This window comes from Xiphias gladius, chromosome 16 (genome assembly GCF_016859285.1).
Source record: "Xiphias gladius isolate SHS-SW01 ecotype Sanya breed wild chromosome 16, ASM1685928v1, whole genome shotgun sequence".
NCBI lineage: Eukaryota > Metazoa > Chordata > Actinopteri > Istiophoriformes > Xiphiidae > Xiphias > Xiphias gladius.
The window spans coordinates 15,292,995-15,315,211 of NC_053415.1; the positions used below are offsets into that span (position 1 = coordinate 15,292,995).

At 39.8% G+C, this 22,217-nt stretch overlaps 1 protein-coding gene across 1 annotated transcript in view; it reads left to right on the plus strand.

Moving 5' to 3' along the window:
* Positions 1–368: 368 nt before the first annotated feature.
* The window catches only part of agps (alkylglycerone phosphate synthase), a 29,498-nt gene continuing 7,649 nt past the window's right edge, over positions 369–22,217 (plus strand). The window contains exons 1-16 of the mRNA XM_040149115.1: positions 369–607; positions 4,482–4,571; positions 5,877–5,967; positions 6,065–6,185; positions 6,356–6,430; positions 7,480–7,551; positions 8,016–8,095; positions 9,209–9,289; positions 10,496–10,621; positions 10,931–11,039; positions 15,588–15,715; positions 16,468–16,519; positions 18,013–18,089; positions 18,176–18,288; positions 20,761–20,830; positions 21,993–22,054. Of these exons, the coding sequence (XP_040005049.1) occupies positions 423–607; positions 4,482–4,571; positions 5,877–5,967; positions 6,065–6,185; positions 6,356–6,430; positions 7,480–7,551; positions 8,016–8,095; positions 9,209–9,289; positions 10,496–10,621; positions 10,931–11,039; positions 15,588–15,715; positions 16,468–16,519; positions 18,013–18,089; positions 18,176–18,288; positions 20,761–20,830; positions 21,993–22,054 (1,532 nt within the window). The 5' untranslated portion in view covers positions 369–422. The remainder of the gene's footprint in view (positions 608–4,481; positions 4,572–5,876; positions 5,968–6,064; positions 6,186–6,355; positions 6,431–7,479; positions 7,552–8,015; positions 8,096–9,208; positions 9,290–10,495; positions 10,622–10,930; positions 11,040–15,587; positions 15,716–16,467; positions 16,520–18,012; positions 18,090–18,175; positions 18,289–20,760; positions 20,831–21,992; positions 22,055–22,217) is intronic.

The window sequence follows — 22,217 nt, forward strand, 5'->3', positions numbered from 1 at the left end:
AAATGGTCACACTTGAGAAGCTCGAACCAGCAGATGTTTGGCATTTATAATGGTAAAATTACTCAAACAATTTTTTTTCTGTTATCAAAAGAGCTGACAATTAATTTTCTGTTGGTCGCCTAATCGATCAATCAACCTGTCATTTCAGCTCTAATCTGAATCAGTGCCTAACAGCCTTTTAACATACAGCAAATCTGTTAGATTTACCAAACTGTATTATCTTATAATTATCTTATAATGTATCTCAAGCTCCCTAACGTGGCAAAAGAAAAAAAGAAAAAATCCAGTTCTACTTTTTGGGTCATTCATGTGCACTGAGTGTGATATTTCCGACGGGCTGTGAACGCAGGGCACTTTCCCTGCGCTGACCTCTGACAGCCGCTCATGGATCTGCTCCCTTCTTTCACAAACACGGAAGCAGCATGGCGTCCAACATCAACGGCGGCAGCTCCGACAGGCAACGGATTGCACAGCAAAGACTGAGGATAATTGCCGGGCATTTACAGAGACCGGTGGACGATGAATCGGCCATCGTAGCCGCGGAGTGCAAAGACCAGGGGAGCAAGCCAGATGCCTCCAGTGAGGGGAAGACGGTGCCGAGGAGGAGGTACAAGGCTGTGATGGAGCGGTGGACAAGAGTCCATCCGCTGTGGCTTTTTTCTAGTTATTAAGACAAACAGCAGTGGACTACACGCTGAATAGGAACGACGGCTTGATATACACTCACAGCCTGGCTTCCCGCTCTCCTGTAAACATAAATAACGTCGGGAGACATTGCTAAAGCAGTTTTAAGTTAGCCTTCAAGCTAACGTTACAGAGAAGCCATTCATTTGCTACTGAGTGGGTGCGGCTAGGTTTACACTCAAGAGTTTACCGTCGGTGTGGTCGACTTTCTTAAAGTTGGTCAGCTGTACCTTTCTCTGTGACTTACAACAGATCATTTTATTTGTCATGCGGCATTTTTTCAGTGTCAGAGAGGACGTGGAAGCTTAATAGACGTGTTACAGTTATGGCTAATCTTCTGGCATTTTCTGATGCTTCAGATAACAAAGTCGTTGAGTCGAATGGCGGAATTTTAAGGACAAGTTGTCGAAGAGCCTGTTACTGTAGCCCACATTGTTACATACAGGCGTCACTGTAACCGTTTGCTGTAACTGTTACTGTCACGTACAGCCGTTACGTACCGTAACATCAGCTTTTCCTCAGTGTGTGTACATAAACTGGAGGTTTTCCGGATGCATGTACCCCGTATTTGATTAGATATGTGAATATGTCAGTAGGGGAATCATTTAGATCTGGTCCTTTTTGTAAGTTTTAGATTTTTCTTAACTGGATTTCCACATATGTTACACCTCAAATTTGTAACAACAGTCAAGGGGAAACACTGAAACTTCTCTTTCTTCTCTGTTGATCTGATTGGCCAGGACATGTGGTGGTCTGACTTTCAACCTATTGGCAGCTCATTTACTTTTGAGGAAACACCACCACACTGTGCTGACATCTAGTGTCAGTCTGAAATAACAACTGTAGCCAAAAGTAAATTAGAGTTTGGGAATTTGTCCTTGTGAAAGTCATCATGTTCAGTTCTGGTCGTTATAACACAGTGATGAGACGGTAAAATAATATGTCTTGTGGCCCTGTCTGTTAGGCCAGATGTTATGCTGAAGTGGAGTCATTTAGTGTTAACAGTGGCAGTTCAGGAAAACAACAGCAGAATTGCAAATAGTTAAACAGTCAGTGGGTTTGTCCAACAATATCATCACAAGTCATAGTATATTAACAGACCAACATGGGACATCCTTAAAGAGCAAGATCATACAGCAATAAATAACATATTTTTCAAACTGGAACAGGGGCAAATCAATAGTCAAGTATAGTTCAGGTACACACTAGGTGTCAGATAAGATGATTATTGTTTTTGCCTTTTATTTATTGAACACAACCACATTCCCTGCTGTAATTATAAAATAACAGCCACTGTTTGTTTGTAGAAGTACCAAGAGACTTCCTCAATTCAGCCCTTGTACAATTTGCCGACATTCTTAGTGCCACCTTTCTTGTATGGCTAGTTAAGTGGTTTCAGGAAAAAATCCTGATTTGCTGGTTGTGTGGGGACTGAGCTCCAGAGTCAGCAACATTTTAGTTACGAGCGTGGCTCAGTGACTGCAACCCCCACTGATGCATTACCAAAGTGATATCCCCTTTTGTTTTCATTTGGATGACTTATATAAACGTAGTAGGTACACCTTGGTAAAAGTTGCCACAGTCCTGCAACAAATCTTACCTTCATGAAGGTTAAAAAGTTGCAGGTTTTTTTAATTATTATTTTTTTAATTAATTCGTTTATATTTTTTTGTTACAACTGTTTTATATAGGTGTTGATCCATTTTGGTAATTTTTGTGGCTGTGGTTTGAGGTGTTGTTGAATTGTCTTCCATTTTACTGAGAGGTATTTTCTAATATTTGTTGAGTATACTCAAGTGTACATACGTACATGTCGTTAAAGATATGTGCAACTCCGCAGATCTCATTAACTTATCTCAGCTCACAGTCAAATATTGATTGACATTATCAACAACTTTTGTCAAGCGTTTCAGTCCAAAGAAGCATCATCTGTAGCAACACCAGTCTACACCGATCAGCCACAACATTCAACGCCAGTCACCGGTTTTCATGTTTTGACTGAAAGGTGTATATATACAGCGTATATGTTGTGGCTGATCAGTATAGGTCCTAGTTTTAAAAGCACAACATCACGCAATTTGAGCATTACAATATACAAAATATGTTAGTAATACAGTTTTTTGATATTGCTAGAAGAAGGAATTTCAGTTGAGCATTAAAAGCTGCTAGACTATTCACACTTTTTTTTTTTTTAATTTTGTTCTTTCCTTTTGTTATACCCAGTATTGGTTCAGTTAAATCATGTCAAGACAGTTGTATGTATATAGCTCAAAATTATCAAACACAAATTTGCCTCAAGGGTTTTCACTATCTGTACAGCATATGACACCCTCTGTCCTCAGACCCCTCAATTTGGATAAGGAAGAAACTCCCCCATCAAAATCATTATGGTGAAAAGGGTTGCCGAGAGAGGACAGATCCCACTTCCAGGATGGACAAACATGCAGAGTTTGGGTCAAGATGCAAGCAGGCTGGAAAGAGCTCAGTTCATCATAACAAATTCATCAAGCACCGCTGTTGTGCCTTTAAACAGAACTTTGCTAATGGCCTGAAATTTTCAGTTGGTAACAGTAGTCTAGGCTCACTGACGCTGCCACGCACTTGCCCCCTTTTAGTGATTAATTTTTAGTCAGTATGCTCTGCACCTATGTGAGTAGTGGCGAGGATTCATTAAAGTATGACTCAGGCTGTCTTTCTCATTTCTGTTCTTACTCTTAATTTATAGGAAACTCCATTTCTCCATTTTGGCAGGTATTAATCTTAATCATGGCTTTTATGCCACTGTGATGGCGTCCCATCCTAAACGCCTCATGAGTTATGGTTGCTCTGTGAGTGGTGGTAGAGCTGTCTCTCTGCAGCGAGTCTGAGCACAGCACACAAGCTCTTTACAGTGTTACAGCATAGACAATGCAGCTGGTGATAATAGTGGAATATCTCTCAACGGTAATGGCATAGCATTTGTTTGAGAAATTCCACATCTTCTTTGGATAGTAAGCTCAGCCATTTTTGGGGAAACACCTTTAGTAGCTACTGGCTAAATTCCAATGTTGCTTCGACAGCAAAGAACTTGTGCTTTTGTGCTATTAAAGAGCAATTCTCTGCTAAATTATTAGCTGAAGCTTCTTAGACCAGGACGAACGTTGGGACCTAATCATAAAAACTGAGCAGCATTCAAAGAAGCTCTGGATAAGAATGCCTACCAGGTGTCGTAAATATGAAAGATTTTAATGTGTTAAATGGGAAATGACAAACAGCTAAGGGAGAGTCTGTAGCTTCCTCTGTTGATGGATATGCTGTTTGAATGTTTCTCTTCTACTTCGCCATTATCGGGTCAACAATCAGTTTGTTTGCAAGCCTATCTGCAGAGCAATGTATAGTGGTAGGCAGCTAGGGAATGTTGTAGGTGTGCCTGTCTGCAGCCTCCCATACTGAAAATTTGCCAACTGATAGCCGGCCCACCTTAGATGAATCGAAAGGTTGTGAATGATTGAATAAAATGGGGAAGTTTGACATTTTCCCCCAGCAAAATGCCATATGTCTTGGTGTTCAAATATCAGCATGAAGTATCAGATTATCAAGAAGGACTTTACTTTCTATCTTGGGGAAATTGCTTATGCCAAACCCGTAAGTCCAGAGGGACTGTGGTGCAAATTAAGAATTTACCAGGTCACCTCCCCAAGGAATCACCTTCACGTGTGTTTTTGTAACTACCTCTGATATTTCATGTCATGTCTTAACTTTAGTGTAAGGCGTGGGAGTTGTTAACTTAACCTATGCCAATATTTGTCTTTCCACAGGCAGGAGATTATGAAATGGAACGGGTGGGGATACAGCGATTCAAGATTCCTCTTCAATAAGAAAGGTCAAGCAGAATTCACTGGCAAAAGGTACAGTATAATTTCACACCCCCACTCCTATGTGTACATTTCATGCTTAACTGTTGATGATTTAGACTGTAAATCATCATCAGTTAAGCATTTCTCTAAATTTTAGAGAAATCAGTCAGTACACAGCCTCTAATTTTGTTTTAGTACAGCCTTTGTGTTAAGTCTCAGTATTCATACTTTCTGTGTGACTTGAGGTTGGAGTTGTGCCTTGAACATTTTCACAGCCCATGCTGTGAACCCAGCTTTTGAAATCAGTTACTGTCTCCCTCCTACGCTCACAGCAATGTGGTGCTACTGCCACCTAGTGGTTGGCATTTGAATCTTCATTGTCATCTGAGAAGGTCACTGGTTGGGATTTTCATCTTACCAAAACTCAGTTGCTCATTAACAGAAACCTCCCCCCAATCTGCAAAAATGAAACATTATGTTTGTTATTATTGGGTTTGTCTCTGGGGAGTGGTTGATAAACAGTTATTCACTGACGGTTTGAGAATAAATATTTAGTTTGACTGTCTAAGAGTGTGCAGAAACAAAGCCAGTTGTCCTCAGACTCACTGATTATAATAAAGAATACCTCTTTCTGCACCTTTATCCCTGTCTCTCATGACAAGAGCAGAAGTAGAGATGGGTCTTGTTATTGTAATTGTGACATATGCTTTGGGTAGAGACAGCCTTTCCTGTCCAATTGTAAAAACAGAGACCTGCCACTGGGTGCATATAGATGTATTTGGAGAAATGACTGGAGCTGAACAGGATGTTGCACAGCAAATTATTTCCTCCTGTTCGAGCAGTTGCCACAAACTGCTCTGCTCCCTCTCGACCGAAAAGCTACCTAGGCGGCGTACAGTAATTGAGGCTGGGGTGCAGTTCAATGAATGTCAAAGACTGTGTTCTCCTCCTCCTCTGCGCTCCCTGTGACAGAGGCTTTTTCATTAAAGAGTGTGTTTCATGGTCTCTTGGACAAAGGCACACCACAGTCCCCTGATGTGCTGGCCCAGGCTGTGCCAGCAGCTCAATTATGCAAGGGATGGCGAGGGCAATCACTTGGACAGCACTGTCACAACTGCTCGGCTTGCCTAATAACCTCACTGGACTCAAACCTGACACTCTATTCCTATTCCCTACATATGTTTCCCAAGAAATATAACCTGTAAAGCATTAAAATGTTTTCAAATCAGGATTTTGACTTTCACTGCTGTAAAATCACTAATACATGAGGTGTAGTTAATTTTTTTTGTTTGTTTGTTTTTTTGTTTTTTGTTTAATTGCTTAACCACACTATCTGTCTTACTTTACACAATCCAGGTATAGACTAAGTGGCATGATCATCCCTGGTCTGAAAGATTGGTTTGAAAGCACGTTTGGAGCCAGTCTGCATCATAAAACACCAGCAACAGTGAGTGCATTTCATGTTTATTTGTCGTGTCTTTAGTGAATGGCAAAGAAGAACACCCAGTCGTAGTTCAAAACCACAATGGCTTGTTTTGTTTCAGCCCCTTCCGAATACCAGTGCAATACAGCCTCCCACTCTTAACGAGGCCTTTGTTGAGGATCTGAAATCCACAGGTATTCCCTTCTCTCACGATGCAGAGGACCGGGTATTTCGCGCCCACGGTAAGGCACCTTCCCCCAAAACAAATCACTCACAAAATTTAACCTTTTATTGTTTGTAAACTGTCACCTGCAAAACCCTGGATTTTTAAATTATCAATAATGCATTTATTTGTGATGATCATGTTAAAATTTCTTTCAACTTGCTGTCTTATTCCTGTATTTTTCTTTAGGCCATTGCTTACACGAGATCTTTGCCCTCCGAGAAGGGAAATTTGGTCGTGTTCCAGATGTGGTTGTATGGCCAAGTAAGTTCAGAAGCTCTGTCATCTGTGTCTGTTTGTTTTTTATTGGTCTGTTTTTCTCCTCCCGCTTGGCATTGCCGATCCCCCTACTGGCGTAAGTGATTTAAAGGGTTAATCTCTGCAGAGGCAGGGATATTAATATGTATGAGCGGAAGCTTAATAAGAAGCGTCATGGGGAGGATGGTTGACACCCAATACTCCACAGTCTGGCCCTGCACAAGTACAACCATGAATTATGATTCTGAGATTGGTTTTCTGTTGTTATGGCTGGCACTATTTTATCATGCAAATGACTGTTGACTGATGGTTGAAACTTGATTAGCAGCTTCCCAAATGGCCAGCAAATCACCAAACAACTTTAGGCATCGTTTCATCCACACTGGCACAAAATTTAAATTTTTCTGACCTTGCCAATGCGCTCTCATTTACTATTTATTTAATAGATATGTTGACCTGGAATTTGCATTCCTTACTACTCCTTTCAAGTCAAGCTGTGTATTTTAAGTGGAGGTTTAGTTTGTTGAACTGTAATCTGTAGGTCAAATCTGTGTGTTTAATTGGATGGCAAAATGTACTAGAATACAGACATTTCTCACTGCCTCTAAAAGCACTTGAGGCCAGTGAAGCAAATCCATGTAGGTGGGTATTGTGACTTTCGCTCACTGCTCCAGTGTGAATGGATTTGGGCTTTGTGATTGGCTGAAGCATGTTTGTATTGATCCAGCACATCCCACCCTGGATAGTGTAGCTTCATGCTGTCCGACTCTGCCTGAGGAAAGGCTGACGAAAGGCAAATCACAACTCTTAGACAAATTTGAATGCAAACTTCCTCTCTCCTGTTCCCCCTGCTCTAATGGCTCAGGCCAGATAAATTTGTTTACTGTCTTCTTTTTACATGTGGCGTTTTGTGCCATATTTTATTTCCTTTGCAGTGTGTCTGCCTTTATTATTATGAACACGTTTAATTTATGAATGCAATAGAGGACAATAAGTGGAAACATTTCCTTTATAATGTCCTCTAATTTTTAAATTGATATTCTGTTACTTTGCAGACTGCCACAATGATGTAGTGAAAATTGTGGAACTGGCATGTAAACATAATGTTTGTTTGATACCATATGGAGGTGAGTCATGACAATAAAGGATTCTAATTAGCATAATAACCTGTCGTGTGTGTACGTGTGTGTGTATGTGTGTATATGTATGTATATATGTATATGTATATATGTATGTATATGTGTATATGTATGTATGTATGTATATGTGTATATTTATGTGTATATATATGTGTATATGTATATATTTTTATGTGTGTGTCTGTGTGTGTGTGTGTGTGTGTGTGTGTATGCTACATATAGCATTAAAATGTTTTCATATCAGGATTTTGACTTTCACTGTATATACACACACACACACACACACACACACACACACACACACACACACACACACACATACACACACGTACACACACGTACGCACACGTACAGTGGAGTCCAAAATTCTGAGACCAAACTTGAAACCAGGAAATTGTCTAGTTTATTCACATGGTCCATTTGAAGGCTTTTCTACTGTTTTTCTCTCTCAGGAGGGACCAGTGTCTCTAGTGCTCTTGAGTGCCCCCCAGAGGAAACTCGCTCTATTGTCTCTCTGGATACCTCACAGATGGTACATAAACTCCTGATCTGTACAGTACATGTCTCAAGAGTTGTTTTGCACTGATGACAAGAATAACTGAAACCAAATCAAATGCAGTTTGATGCAGTTTAATAAATACTACCACCGAAAAAACTTAAAATGTCAAGTTAGTGTTGATACATTTTTGGTCTCCCATGGATGTAAATGGAGAGTGACAAAATATGAAATAATGTGCTATTAATTTAATGTAATGTAACCTAACACCATCACAAACTGCAGCCTCAAGATCTGTCATACTGTAGTATTAATTCTGTACTAATTCAACATGCTTTGACACCATCTTAACTTAGATTAAATAGTTTATCAAAGCTGGTAATTGCAGGACTTCTGTAATGACTTGCATTACACTGTTCTCTTGTAAACGTTCATCTGTTCATTGAGGTTGGAATAATGGTCTGAAGAGACTCATTCTGTATACCTATTCTTATTCAGAGACACCAGGCCATAAAGTGAGAGGGACATTTTGTCATAACTGAAAAAAACATGTCAATTTAAACATGTAAATTGTTTCTGAATATCTTTCTATATATTATTAATTTTCCTGCACTATTAATTTTGAAACCAAAAAAGGCTTTGAGCGTATATTTGTGCAGTTCGGACACGATTCTGATTCTTTGGCATCAGCCATTAATCTTAAGGGAATACCAATGCCCTCACCACAAACATGGTTATGTTTCATTGGTTAAAATATAAAACGGTGAATATTGTCACCAATACAGTACAGCCCTTTGATCCAGGAGCACATAGAGGTGATATATAAGCTGTCAGGATGCTGTTAGCCTACCAGTCATTGAGTTTGGAGCCACAGACACCAGTGACCAGTGTTCTGTGTCAGGGGTCAGAGGTGAGGTTTCTCCAGTGGAAGCACATGAAAGGAGCAATATGGTAGGAACATAAAGTTTATTACCTCTGGAGAATAATTGATGGCAGGTGTGAAATAACCTCCTGCAGGTAGGGGTAAGCCAAGTGCCCAATGGCCCAAATAAGAGGCATATATTTGGAATTAGATGTTAAATCGAGTTTAACCTTGAGGAAACTTACTCTTTCTCTGTCCCTTATTGTTTGTCTGTTTTTTTGCTGCAGAACCGCATTCTGTGGATTGACGAGAAAAATTTAACTGTCCATGTGGAAGCTGGCATCGTTGGTCAGGATCTCGAGAGATTGGTAAGTACTGCTCATCCATATTCATATTCATGACTGAAAGAGCTTACATTACTGTAAAATGTGCCAACAGTCAAGCTGTGTGACCATTCAAATGCAAGTTGTCCATGCTCAGTCACCGAGGTACTCTGTGCTCAGAGAATCTAACAGGGTTTAGGAAGGAGTCTGAGACGGGAGCAGAGCTCTGAAGGGGAGAGATTAGAGAGTGAGGCAGTGGTCATGAGCAGATGGCACCATCAAGCTAATACAGAAAAATGGAGAAGGAGCGAGCATTTGATGTAAAGGAATGCGTGAGCTGCATCTAAAGCAGACTCCACCTCTGCATTTAGACTGAGCCATTTTGATGGAGCAGATGGGTCTGCATTATAAACAGCCTTCCAGGGGAGTGCTGTGATAAAACAGGGCCTGATTTAACTCCTGTATTGTGCATCTGGTGGGGGATGGTGTTGTACTTTCAGGTCATTATTATTATTATTATTATTATTATTATTATTATTATTATTATTATTATTAATAATAATAATAATACTGTTAAATTTTCTGCCTACAAATAAAATCTTTTGGGGGTTGGACTACCTTGAGGAGAATGTGTGGGTTCCCGATGACCCCTGAGGAATGGTGCGTTTGATGAAGTTTACTGGGTTTCTTAAAGGATCTCTTTTGTGTAACATTACAACACCATCCCAAAAGTGCACTGACACATTTTTACAGACACATGGCAAGAAACTAAGATGTCACTTATTTTGCAGAGTGGTTGGAGCTGTGAAAGCTGAATGCTCAGCAGTCTTGTCTCATGCCTGTATAACACACAGATTTACATAGACATGCAGAGGTGAAGACGCAATTAAAAAAGGCTTAAACATGTCCCCTTAAATAGTGCAGCCATCATTTTTCACATGACATCAGTGAAAAATGACAATTTGACGCTGCCCAAATAATGCAAGGATCTTCCTTCTTTAGTCTTATCGTGCTCCTTCCATTTGGTTTATTTTAGGCCATTGTAAAAATCTGTGATGCCATAACACCTGGGTTTTAGCATAACAACTTAAAGAGAGCAGTGAAATCAGCATCAGAGCTGAAATAATGTTTTTTCCCCCTTGCTTGCTCATTTATTTTGGTTGTTATTAAAACATTCTTGTGGGTTAAAATGTCATTATTTTCCAAACATTTTTGGCTCAGTTTCAATCAGTTTTCTTTTTTTTTTCACAGCTAAATGAGAGTGGTTACTGTACAGGGCATGAGCCTGATTCCATGGAGTTCAGCTCCCTGGGTGGCTGGGTAGCAACCAGAGCATCAGGCATGAAGAAGAACATCTATGGCAACATTGAGGACCTGGTAAGTCTCCACCCCTACCCTTACCTTCCTGTTCACGTTTGTTCCAAACACAGGGTGACAGTCAGGACATAGCAGTTACTGAATAGTAATTAGAAAGGAAATTTTTAGCAGAAGTTTTTTGGACTTTATCCTTACCTCTAAAATGCAGTGGTTACAGTATCAGTTATGAAATGTGTTAAAGTATGGCATTATCCAAATTATAATTTTTTTTGTCAACATTTGTAGAACTGCGAAAGAAAAATAAAGTACTGTTAGCAAATTTTTGTTTCTAAAAAGTGTTTGTTGTGTTAATTTTTTGTGACTCAATAGGTCGTGCACGTAAAGATGGTGACCCCTCGAGGTGTCATTGAAAAGAGTTGTCAGGGCCCACGTATGTCCACGGGGCCAGACATTCACCACTTCATCATGGGCTCAGAAGGTTTGCTACCTTTCTCATGTGATTTCAGTACACCAGGGCATGTGGGCGAGGTTGTGTGTTAACGTGCGTTTGCGGGTCTGTAAAATCTTTGTGATAAAGCAGTAACATCAGGACGGTTCTCATGCTGTGGGCTTCTTACATATTAAACAGCTTTGGTAAAGAAGTGATCTGGAAGGGTGTTAGATAGGAACCAGCAAGTGTCCTACCCATCCCATCTGCAGTGCCATGTCCTTGTGAATGCCCACAGAGAATACTGCCATATGCCAGGTTCCCCCTACATAATGAGGAGGTTCAGAGACTCTTGGCATCGTTATGTTAAACAGCTGTGGATACAAACTTTATATTCGCCCTACTAAGCTCAGCAATCTGCTCCCTGACTGGACTGGGATCACGGCAGAAGTCTCCATTTGTACTCATAAGAACTGATTTCAAAACCAAGAGAACAGAAATGTGTTTTAAATAATTTTGTTATTTATTGCTAAATACATTTGCATAAATGCAAGCTTTTAAAAAGTTGCGTCTGACTGTTCCAGTTAACTCTGAGTTATACAGGATAAGCCACTATGTGATACCTAGACCTGTGCAAACTGGTCACCATCAGCCCTCGTATTTTGGCCGACACTTGTCGTGTTCAGAATATTTTGTGTTAGGTTAGCCAGATTTATTTTTAGTCTGCATGACTCGGTTGGCCCACAGTTAATGATCTTATGAATAGAACATCTTTATGCCTGAAAAAATCTTTGCCATAAATTTTAAACTCATGCAAATTCATGGGGTTATATAGAGTTCATGTAATTTCCCTTAATCTTACTTCTCCAAAAGGAAAATTTGTAGGGCAGTGACAGCAGTGAACACAGTACTGTACATCAGGCTTCTTGTCAACACTTCCCTTGATGTTAAAATTATTGCCCTCTCGGGTTTTCCATCTGTTCCAATTTGTATGAACTAAAAAATCAAAGGGAACTTCCTCAGATAAATTTATATGTGCAAAAGCATGTAAAATAACTCAAACATTATGGCAGTCACCAAAACATGTTAAGATTTTAAGAGGGTATACAGTATATATATTTATAAGAGGTCAGAAACTTTATAGTTTGGGGGAGACTGTTGAGAAATCAAATCATTTGTACTCAGCCGTAAAAGCCAAAGTATCATATGCCAGCCAGTTTCCAAAATAGCTGCAGTACTTTTAAATACTTCATCCTTAAAACACATCAGGTCATTAAAATAAAAATTGAAGACTTGGCTCCTTGTAAATAATAATAAATAAAAAAAATCCTAAAATATGGAGAGAAATTAGTTTTGAAGAGGTCAGTCTAATGTCAGGATATTCAAATGTTTAATCTTTGTAAAACAGAAATTTTGTAGCATGTACTGTGCCTCCAAAAACTGAGCTTTTAGAGGGAACAAAATATGCAAACAACATACATTCAGCACAGTGGGTGTGTTATCGTAGTCCATGACAGCAGGTTGAAGCTTTTAAAAGGCCTAGTTTATAAATTATCTCCAATAATAATGGTAATAATGCTTAATACTGCAACTTGTAAGAGTATGTAGAGTAAAACATCTGAAGGTGAGTTTGCTGCTGGGGAATGGTGCCCATGTAGAGATGGGCCAGGACCACACGTCTCCGGGAGTACATGTTCTGCTGGGAGGCCTAACACTGGAGCTAAGAGGTCACACCACCGCTTGGTTTCATTAAAATTATCTATCTCTTCACCCCTGGAATCCCCTCCTGCATTCTGACAGTATACCACAACAACAACAAAGCACCACTCTAAGACCCTCAGATATGCTCTGCATGTTAAGTGGAATGCATCCATTTTATTAGAAATTACTGTGAAACCTCGAGTTTCTCTTTCACCAACCCGGTCTCTCTCTCTCTCTCTGACCTTGAAAAAGGCCTTAATGCAATGTATTTTCTTCCCCCCTGCTATAGCCAGTGTAGAGGATGAATGCAATAATCAATGATAATCCCTCTGTCCTTTAAACTCCTCTCAAATATGGAGAATGTAATGTCAGTACGTGAAGCCAGCCAGTGCTAAACTAGTGTACAGAGTCGGTTGGTTTGGTTCTAAAGTGAAGGCCTCACACTGGTCAGATTTGTCCCCACTGTTTCTTTCGTCCCAAATTTTTGGTGATAAAAGCAGAGAGACTCATCATAGTGAATAGTTCCTCTCCCCGGATACCACCTCCCTTTTATTCCTCACTTGCTCACTGTCCTTTACCCCTTTGCAATAGCTCATATCTCTCTCTCTCTCTCTCTCTCTCTCTCTCTCTCTCTCTCTCTCTCTCTCTCTCTCTCTCTCTCTCTCTCTCTGCTTCTCGGACAACTCCTCACTCGCTCCCTAGGTGACTCCTCCTGCTCACTATCGGGAGGGAGGAGCCTTTCTTGGCTAAAGCGTAATGGAGTCACATGTTTTCTAGGGGAGCCACTAGGGAGCAGCATGTGGCATGTAGTGTCATGTTTGAGGGCTCATTAACAGCCATAACAGGCTGAAGAAGCCTCCTAATGGACCAGCTATGTTCAGGACAGATACATCTCTAAATGGACAATGTCTGTAGTAATACAACACATTCAGGCTGGTGAAAATCAAAAGCTTTGGTTTACACTGAAAAAAGTCACCTTCAGTCAGGTAAATGTCCTAAATGTCCTTTATAAGTTGCATTGCTCGACAAAAAAATAGCAGCAAATCCTCACATTTAAGAAGCTGAAACCACCATATGCATTATGCTCAATACATTACTCGAAAAATTGAAATTATCAAAATGGTTGAACATGACTTTCCTGTCAGTTGACAAATTGTTCCAGCACTACTTGAAAAGACTATTATGCAGTGTTAATACATCATACAGTTTGCAACTATGCACTGAGTTCAAAAAAATTAGAATAAAGGTATTGTGAAATTTAATTAGTCTAGTAACAAGCAAACTGGATTCACAAAAATATTGACTAGATGGCAAATTGGTTACTTTGCTCCTCACGCTAGGAAGAAACAAAGTTTCACCAAGGAAAGAAAAACATTAACCTAGGATCCCATAGGCAGTGCAACACAATAATTAATCTACTAAAGAATAAAAAAAGAAGAAGAGGGAAATACATACCTACAGTTGGTGCAACAGTAAATTAGGTAACAGTAAGTGTTACTTAGGATGTTGTATTAGCAACACGTATAGCCTCAGACAGCTAATATAATGGCTAGCTTGTTTAGCCAAAATGTTACAACTCAAAATTCAAGCAACAAGAAGATATTTAGAATAAATGGAGTGCCCACAGATAATGGCTCATCAAGTGCACTTTTGTGTGAATATTTATGTGATCTCAAACAAAGCAGTGGATGTAATGTGAGTTAAACTGCTATGGAAATGTGCAATAAGCCGTTGCTACTAGCAAGAGAAATTTCTACTGAAACCAACTGGCGGCTGAATAAACAGTTAAAATTTTTAACTTGTCATTTCTCTATAATCATTGATGTTCTATTCCCTATAAATGTAATTCTCTGTGATGTTCTACTGTTCTCTGTTGTTGTCATTGATAACGAGTCACACAATGTTGTCCCAAACATTGGTCATTTTTAATGGAAGCAGTTCTTATATATAGTTATTATGTCATAATTATATTATAGTTGGGTTGGATGTTATGACACATTGTCTATTTACTGTCAACTCATTATGATGAAAGTCTGACTAGAATGCCTTCTGCAGAGATCTATTGTGGCAGAAACTGGGTTTTATGGTTGTTTTTTTTGTCCAATGTACTTTGTGTGTCTGTCGAACATTTCCCAAATGAAAAACAATAGAAAGTCAAAGCCAGCGTCTCTTCCATGGCTCTAATGTCATCTCTTGCAGAGATTGCATCAGTTTTTACAGTGGTTTCTATTTTTCTGGTCACTCAGTGTAATTTTCATACAGTCCTTATGGTCAAGAGAGGGAAATCTTGTTTAGTAAATGTTTAAGTGAACAGTCTTTCCCTGAAAAGTCAGCAAAATGTCTACACAGTGTCAAAGTATATGACACTGTGGGTGCTGGATTTTTGGTTTATAATAAATAATGTTATAGAGTTAGATTTAGTTTTTTAGTTTTTTGGGGGGGGGCGTTTGTCTGTTTTTTTTTTTTTAACAATTAATCCCAAACACATTTGCTGTGCGAGGGAGAGTAGACACTCTGGTTCTCAGACATGCAGTGTGACTCCTTCAGCAGCAGTAGCTAAAAACTGACCGTTTTCAGGGTCATGAGGTCGGCCAGGGGTTTCCTTGTACCTGTATAAGTGGTGCTGCTGTTGGCCTCACTGCCTTTGATAGAGCCCTGCTTTATTTCCTCATGCTCTTAAGCTGATAAATCTTAGTTATCCCCCAGTGCGTGGTAGAAAACCAGATCTACGGGGTGAAATGTGAGACAAAGGTAACCACAAAAACCCTTGGGACATGTACCAGATCCCTGTAAAAGTTCTTAAGTTCCGCTCTAAAAGGGGGTTAGGTCATATAAATTGTGGGAATTGATTTACTTCTTTCTTTGTTTCTAAAAATCTATCACTGTGATTTTCCACAGGAACCCTGGGTGTGGTTACTGAGGTGACGATGAAGATTCGTCCCATGCCAGAGTATCAGAAATATGGCTCTGTTGTTTTCCCTAATTTTGAGCAGGGAGTGGCCTGTCTTCGAGAGGTAGCCAGACAGGTAATCTGTCGTTTAACATGTTGCACTTTGTGACTGCTTTCTCTCCGTGTTGCAACATGAAACTAAGGTCAGAAACTGAGTGTGTTAGAGGGTTCTCAAACTTCAGTAAGCACTTTCCAGGCTTCACTTCATCTCTTCACTTTTTAAAATTGACCTGCCAACAAAAAGCAGAAAAAAATCTAAATGTATTTTTAAACCAACTCGTACTCTCTTTTAAAAGATAAATAGTAACACCAGTGGAACATGGTGGGCTCAGTATTTATCAACGTTGTCAAAAGGCCCTGACACACCAAGCCCTCAATCTTTATGTGGCAAGCCCAGTCTTTGTGGGACGTCCAACATCACTGGTTCTTCTCAGCCCGTATAAATACTTGCTTAATTCTGGATGTTGAATCAGTAATTTCGCACATTTAGTGCAGTTCATCCTTTTTCCACCTACTATAACCAAATAACCACTGGCTGAAGATGCCAGAACAATGCAGTCAAAACCTTACAGTGTCAATTGGAACTTTTTTGTCAAATGCATCAGGCCGTAGGAAATGACTTGAAGTCTATAAACTATACATTCAGGACATCAAACAAGTGACCAAAGGCTTGAAAGCCAAACCTCCGACAGTTGCACTGAATGTTGACACTAATAATTCTGATATTATCTAGAAGCTTTATTTTTGCACAATCATTCAACATAATTCTACCATTTTGCAGGAACTGTGATTCAAACAAACTAATACAGACACAACTTTTTTTTCCAGAGGTGTGCTCCCGCATCTATACGACTCATGGATAATGAACAATTTAAATTTGGTAAGTTTTGTTACATCATTCACGGTATAGCCCAGTCTCAGGATATTACAGCTGTCATTATGTCTTGTATGCAAACGTTACTCTCAATTAAACCCTGAGTGCTTTGTGGTAACCCCTCACTATACTAGTTAGTTTTTTATTTGATCTGGATTTCATTTTCAGGAAGTGTTCTTTCTTCTCAGGCCCTAATGTAACTTTTGGCTTTGATCAGAGAGCTTTGCAACATGTTGCACACAGCAGGCTTTTGATCAGCAGCATAGCATTAATTGATGTACTGTATACATCTGAGAGGAAAACAATGAATGGCAATGGTACAGAATGCGATTAATTTACCTTCTACTGTACTGAATTGTTAATCTGATTATTATTCCTAGGGCTAAAGAGCTGCACACATACACTCAGACAAAAAATTGAAGATTTTAAAAGACAAAGATTTTAAAAAAAATGACCCTGGCCAAAATTAAGGAGTTGTTACATTGAAGTTTTATTATGATGTTTCTAGTGGAATGCATCTGGCTCTGCCAGAGATTTCTGTAAAGTTCCACGGTCTCCAGGGATCTCATTATCTCCACTATATTTCCACTTTTCACAGCGTAGGCACTTCTTAGCAATGAGAAGGGAAAATGAAGCGAGCAGGTTTTCCACTAATAACTAAAACTCATGGCTCTGTGATACCTTCCTGGGCATATTAGTATCTTGTCCTCATTTTTAATCATGTTGTCCGTTGTATAAGGAGAGTCGATGTATTCGCAGGTCTTTTTCAGATTTGGGACTACAAGTACAGTTTAGCACTGCCTGTCTTGATACACAAGATGAAAAATGAGAATGTTTGTGTGAGTAGCAGGGTGTGTTGATATGCATAAAAAAAAAAAACCAAACCACAGAAGGGAGAGAAAAAAGTGAAATTATGCACAGTGTAGGTGTAATTTTGTGTCTCTGGATGTTCAGTATTTAATTACCACGTATGATGGCTGTGAGAGACCTAAAGACCTGCAATCAAATTTTGGAATGGAAACAATTAGGACACTAAGTGATGAAGAGACTTGAGCATGGAGGGAAATAAATGAACTGTTAAGTCTCGGCGACATCACCCGTGACTTCCCCGCTGTGATTGATAACCATCCCATTGGCCCCAGCCCCTCATTTTCGCATGTCCACAGGCGCTTTTGTGCGTCCGATCAGGAATAAATCAAAAAGTGTGGGTGAGGAAGACGGATATAACTGTGTCAACCCCACTTCCCTTCGGAAACCCTCTGATTTATAGTCGCTGTCGCTAGCAGCCACTGGCCAGTTGTAAAGTTATTCAAATGTTACCATTTGTTTTTCCTCCTTTTGTTTGAAACCCCAAATAAATCTGACTCGCTTGCCCTCTCAGAACACTGAAGGATGCAAGCGGAAGCAGGGTATGGCTAATGTGTGAAAAATTTTATTAGTATTTCAGACTCACTTCTTTGTGAATAAATGGAGGTGACTTTTATCTGATATTTTCACAGGTCATGCCCTGAAGCCTCAAGTGTCTTCAATTTTCACATCCTTTTTGGACGGGCTGAAGAAATTTTACATCACCAAGGTAAAAAAGTAATTGGAAGTGAACAACACCATTTGCTTGCTGCAAATGTTTTTCATGAAAAATGATTCCAGCTCTTTAATCACCAGTTCAAAGGGTTCGACCCCAACTGCTTGTGTGTGGCCACCCTGCTGTTTGAGGGAGATCGTGAGAAGGTCCTGCAGCATGAGAAGCAAGTTTATGACATAGCTGCAAAATTTGGGTAAGTAGTTCTTCTGTCTCCTCCTTCTCCCTGTCCTAGAACAATGCACTTCACAAAGAGCACTTCAAGATGTTGGCCATGTAAGAGAACTGAAATGACAAAGTACCATTTAGTGGGATTTTAAACATGATAGGGAGCTGCTTGAGGCGTTGATGTCACTTTATTTAACCAGCCAGTATGTAGTAGCAATAGAAAGGATGGAAAAGCACAGTTGCACACTTCAGACTTGGTCTTCCACTCAGCAGTTTGTCTTGGTGTGTGTTGATGGATCACCTGTGGATGTCCTCCTGTCGGGCCAGCTTTTATGTTAAAGTAGGTGTGTTGTGGGTGGTGATAGTGGGGCACAGCTCCCCTCAGGAAGCACAGGGTGCGAGGACACAGCCTGGAAGTGCTTTGCTGTTGTGATTGATCATGAAATGGATCGATGGGGACTTTTGGTGGAAATCAGTTACCTGTCAGCCTGAAAGGGATGCTCTCTCTATCCTGAGCCTGTTTTAAACCTCGAACAGAAGCATCATAGATGGGTTCATCCTAACATAAGTTAACCTTTGTCCCATTCAACTTGTTATAATGGTCAAGAATTATTTTTTATTGGTGTTGGCTGTGAAGTAATAATTTACAACACATTGTTCCAGTCAAGTGTTCACTGTTTGAAAATTGTTCTGTGTCCTTAACAGATAGATTGATGCGACTGTTTGCTATTCTCTATTTTCTTAACTCTTAGCTACCCTTTCTTTTCGATTTTATTTTTAAAAGTTTGGGAAGTTAACAGAGTTTATTTTTAATGATAAAAATGGTAAAAATGGTAATGGTAAAAATCTGATTTTGACTAATCAACAAAAACTTGAACAGCAATCAGATATTAAAGGCCTTGTCTGGAATGCAACCTCTCTTTTGTTGAATGATTTCTTGTTTTCTTGTACTAACTTAAAGGGACAAATTGACCCTTGGCTAAGCCCCGCCCTTAGTTATTAGGCACCGCTAGTCCGTCAAACTGTCGGCGCCCACACTGTCACTAACTGCACTCCCTGAAGAAATATTATCCAATTTTTGGAAAAACGAAAAAGCAATTTCAGAGAGAAGCAGACAGAAGGGTCTGTAGTAGGCGTTTGAGGGATATATTCAAGATGTCAAACTGACTCCACAGCAAAAACACGTAAAAAAGTTAAAGATAGAAGCTAAAGCCTACAGATCACAATGTAAAAGTGACCCACCACAGCTGGCAATTGAGACAGAAGACTGTTGAATTAAGGAGCAACAATGCCCTGTAAAGCAGGGTAGGTTCACTGTTAAAATTATTAAAAAGCAAAAGCAGCAGGTGTATACATTTGCTATACCTTCAGTAGCTAGAGTAGCATAGAGGTGCTAGTTAATGATTGATGTGCAGTACTCTGCTAATGTTAGCTCCACAGGTTTATGCACCTATCTGATTTGGACTTACTTTGATCGGTATCACTGTTACACGTTCCCTAGGCACAAGTTAGTTGTCGAACCCTGGTCAGAGCTGGCTGATGCTACGGTATGATTGGCCAGTCTCTGTTTGAGGGGCGGGACTGAGTCAGGGGTCAGTTAGCAGCTAATTTGCATTTTCTTCCAATTTTTCTTTTCATTTCTTATTACCAGAAGAGTTTTTTAGCTTAGCTTAAGAGGTCTTCATTTGCTTTAAACTACGTGGGCAGCTTTTTTCTAGAAAGTCGGCAAAATCTGAAAAAAGACAATATACTTTGCATAAAAAATATAAATGAAGTTTGCATTTATTCATGAAAGTTGGTCAACAAAAGTCTATCATAAAAAGGAGTACTGATGCAAATGTGAACACTTTATTCTTAGTATGTTATAACCATCCCCTTGTTTAATGTAACCTAAACCAGTCAGAAACCAGCAGCTCATTGCAACTCTACTTTAAACAGGGACATACCAGGGATCCTCAGTGCTCCTCACTGGACGATGTCACTGATTTCTTCCTGGGTAATGCTTACGGATTATGTATTACTGTTAGTCCTACTGTTTGGCTCAGTGCCCAGATTTGCAGGTAGCTGGAGCACTGCCCTGGTAATAGCCAGCAATTAAGTCATAAGAAACTTGTCAGTTACATGCAGCACCCTCTGCTTTATTGCGTTATTTCAAATAAATCGTGATCACCAATCAGATCAGGTGCCAGTGATGGATTAGTGTGATTCTGTAAGGAATATTTTCCTCTGGTGTTTGGAAACAGGAGGAAAGGTTAAAATCAATATAGCGATTTTCTAATGAGCTTGGCCTGATTAGTTTGGGTGGTAGATGAAAATCTGATTACCCACTGCAGGTGATGGATGTGTGGCTGACCTGTGGCAATGCTCGGAGCATAGCTTCATTGATCTGTACAATGTTGGATTGACAGGCTCCCAGGCAGCTGTTGTGAGGGGGAGCAGTCAGACCAACAAAGCTAAAAGAAAAGAGCTGTTAAATATTAACCGTGTTATCTGCTTCCAGGGGCCTGGCAGCTGGAGAGGACAATGGGCAAAGGGGCTATATGTTGACCTTCGTCATCGCTTACCTCCGGGTGGGTCACTCCTCTGGCTTTTTTTCATCCTGAGTTGATAGGCAGGTGGGGCGGGCGGGGTGATGTAGTCTGACAGCAGATAGGATAGTGAGCAACAAAGAGAGGCTGCAGAATGTGACCTCGGGAGGTCTTTGATTTGATCTGGTCACAGTTGTTGTCAGGGAGCCTAACACTGAGGTATCTACATCATAAGGATAGCACAGTGGCTGCAGTCAGAATGACAATGGAGAGTTGTCTTAAGTCAGTTCTGTCAGAGGCCTGTCTGATAATCACAGAAACATATAACCAGATTACTGATAGCTTTCTGCTGTGACTTTTTTTAACACTATGTGTACAAAAACCCTTTATGTAATCAGCGTATTTCCCCAGTTAGATTTCTCCTGGAGAAAGCTGATCTCCTTGGCCATGTATAGGGGTAATCAGGTTTATAATTGTCATTTTACAAGGATACATGAGCATGCCAAAGTCTTCAGACAGGGAAAATACCTCTGTGGCAGCAGCAGCAGAATAAAAGGAATGATCATTAAACATTCTAATGTATCAGATACGCAGTAATCTAATTCAAAGTCTTAACAAAATCTCAAACTGTCACAAAGTTGCTTCTAGAAGTCAGCTTCCAGAGCTGAACAGACACACACTCTTCAACCTCTTCTTTCTTCGTCAACTGGCACACTTTCTACACAAGTGATGGCTTTAAAGTTAGACAACTTTGTTCTCTCTCACAAAATGTAACCATCTAGGCAACAAGCCTTGCACATTAGAGCTATTAAATTAGCTATAAAATAAAATAAAATTTTATAGAGAAAACAGAAAATTAGAAGTTTTAAAATTGCTTTATTTTCCACATTTTTTAAAAATTGCACACACATTTCATAGAAATTCATTCAGACACAATTATGTGTCATGTTGTAATTTATTCAACATGACACATAACATGACACATTTGTACTTTCGATCCAAATGTGGATACAACACAAAACAAAAAAACGAAGGAATCGTAATTTTGTATCATTAATACAGTTAAAATCATTGAGCCATGGTTCCAAAATAAGGTTGTATAACCTGATTTCCCCCAGTATTCTGGTTACTTATGTGCAGCTAAACATAACTGGATGACTATTCACTTATCAGCCTTCTAATGCTAGTACTGTATTCTGCACAGGACCTGGGGATGGATTACTATGTGATCGGGGAGTCCTTTGAAACCTCTGTGCCTTGGGACAGGTAAATACACTGATATGGGCTGTGGACTTTCCTCTGTTAAATTTGAATAGCTGTTAACATTTTTCTTTACTCACCTCCCACACCTTCAGCGCTGAGGGAGTCCTCTGTCTGCCTCCTGCTCCTCTTTCCCCTCCTTTCTTTTATTTCTCTTTCCCTCTGTCTT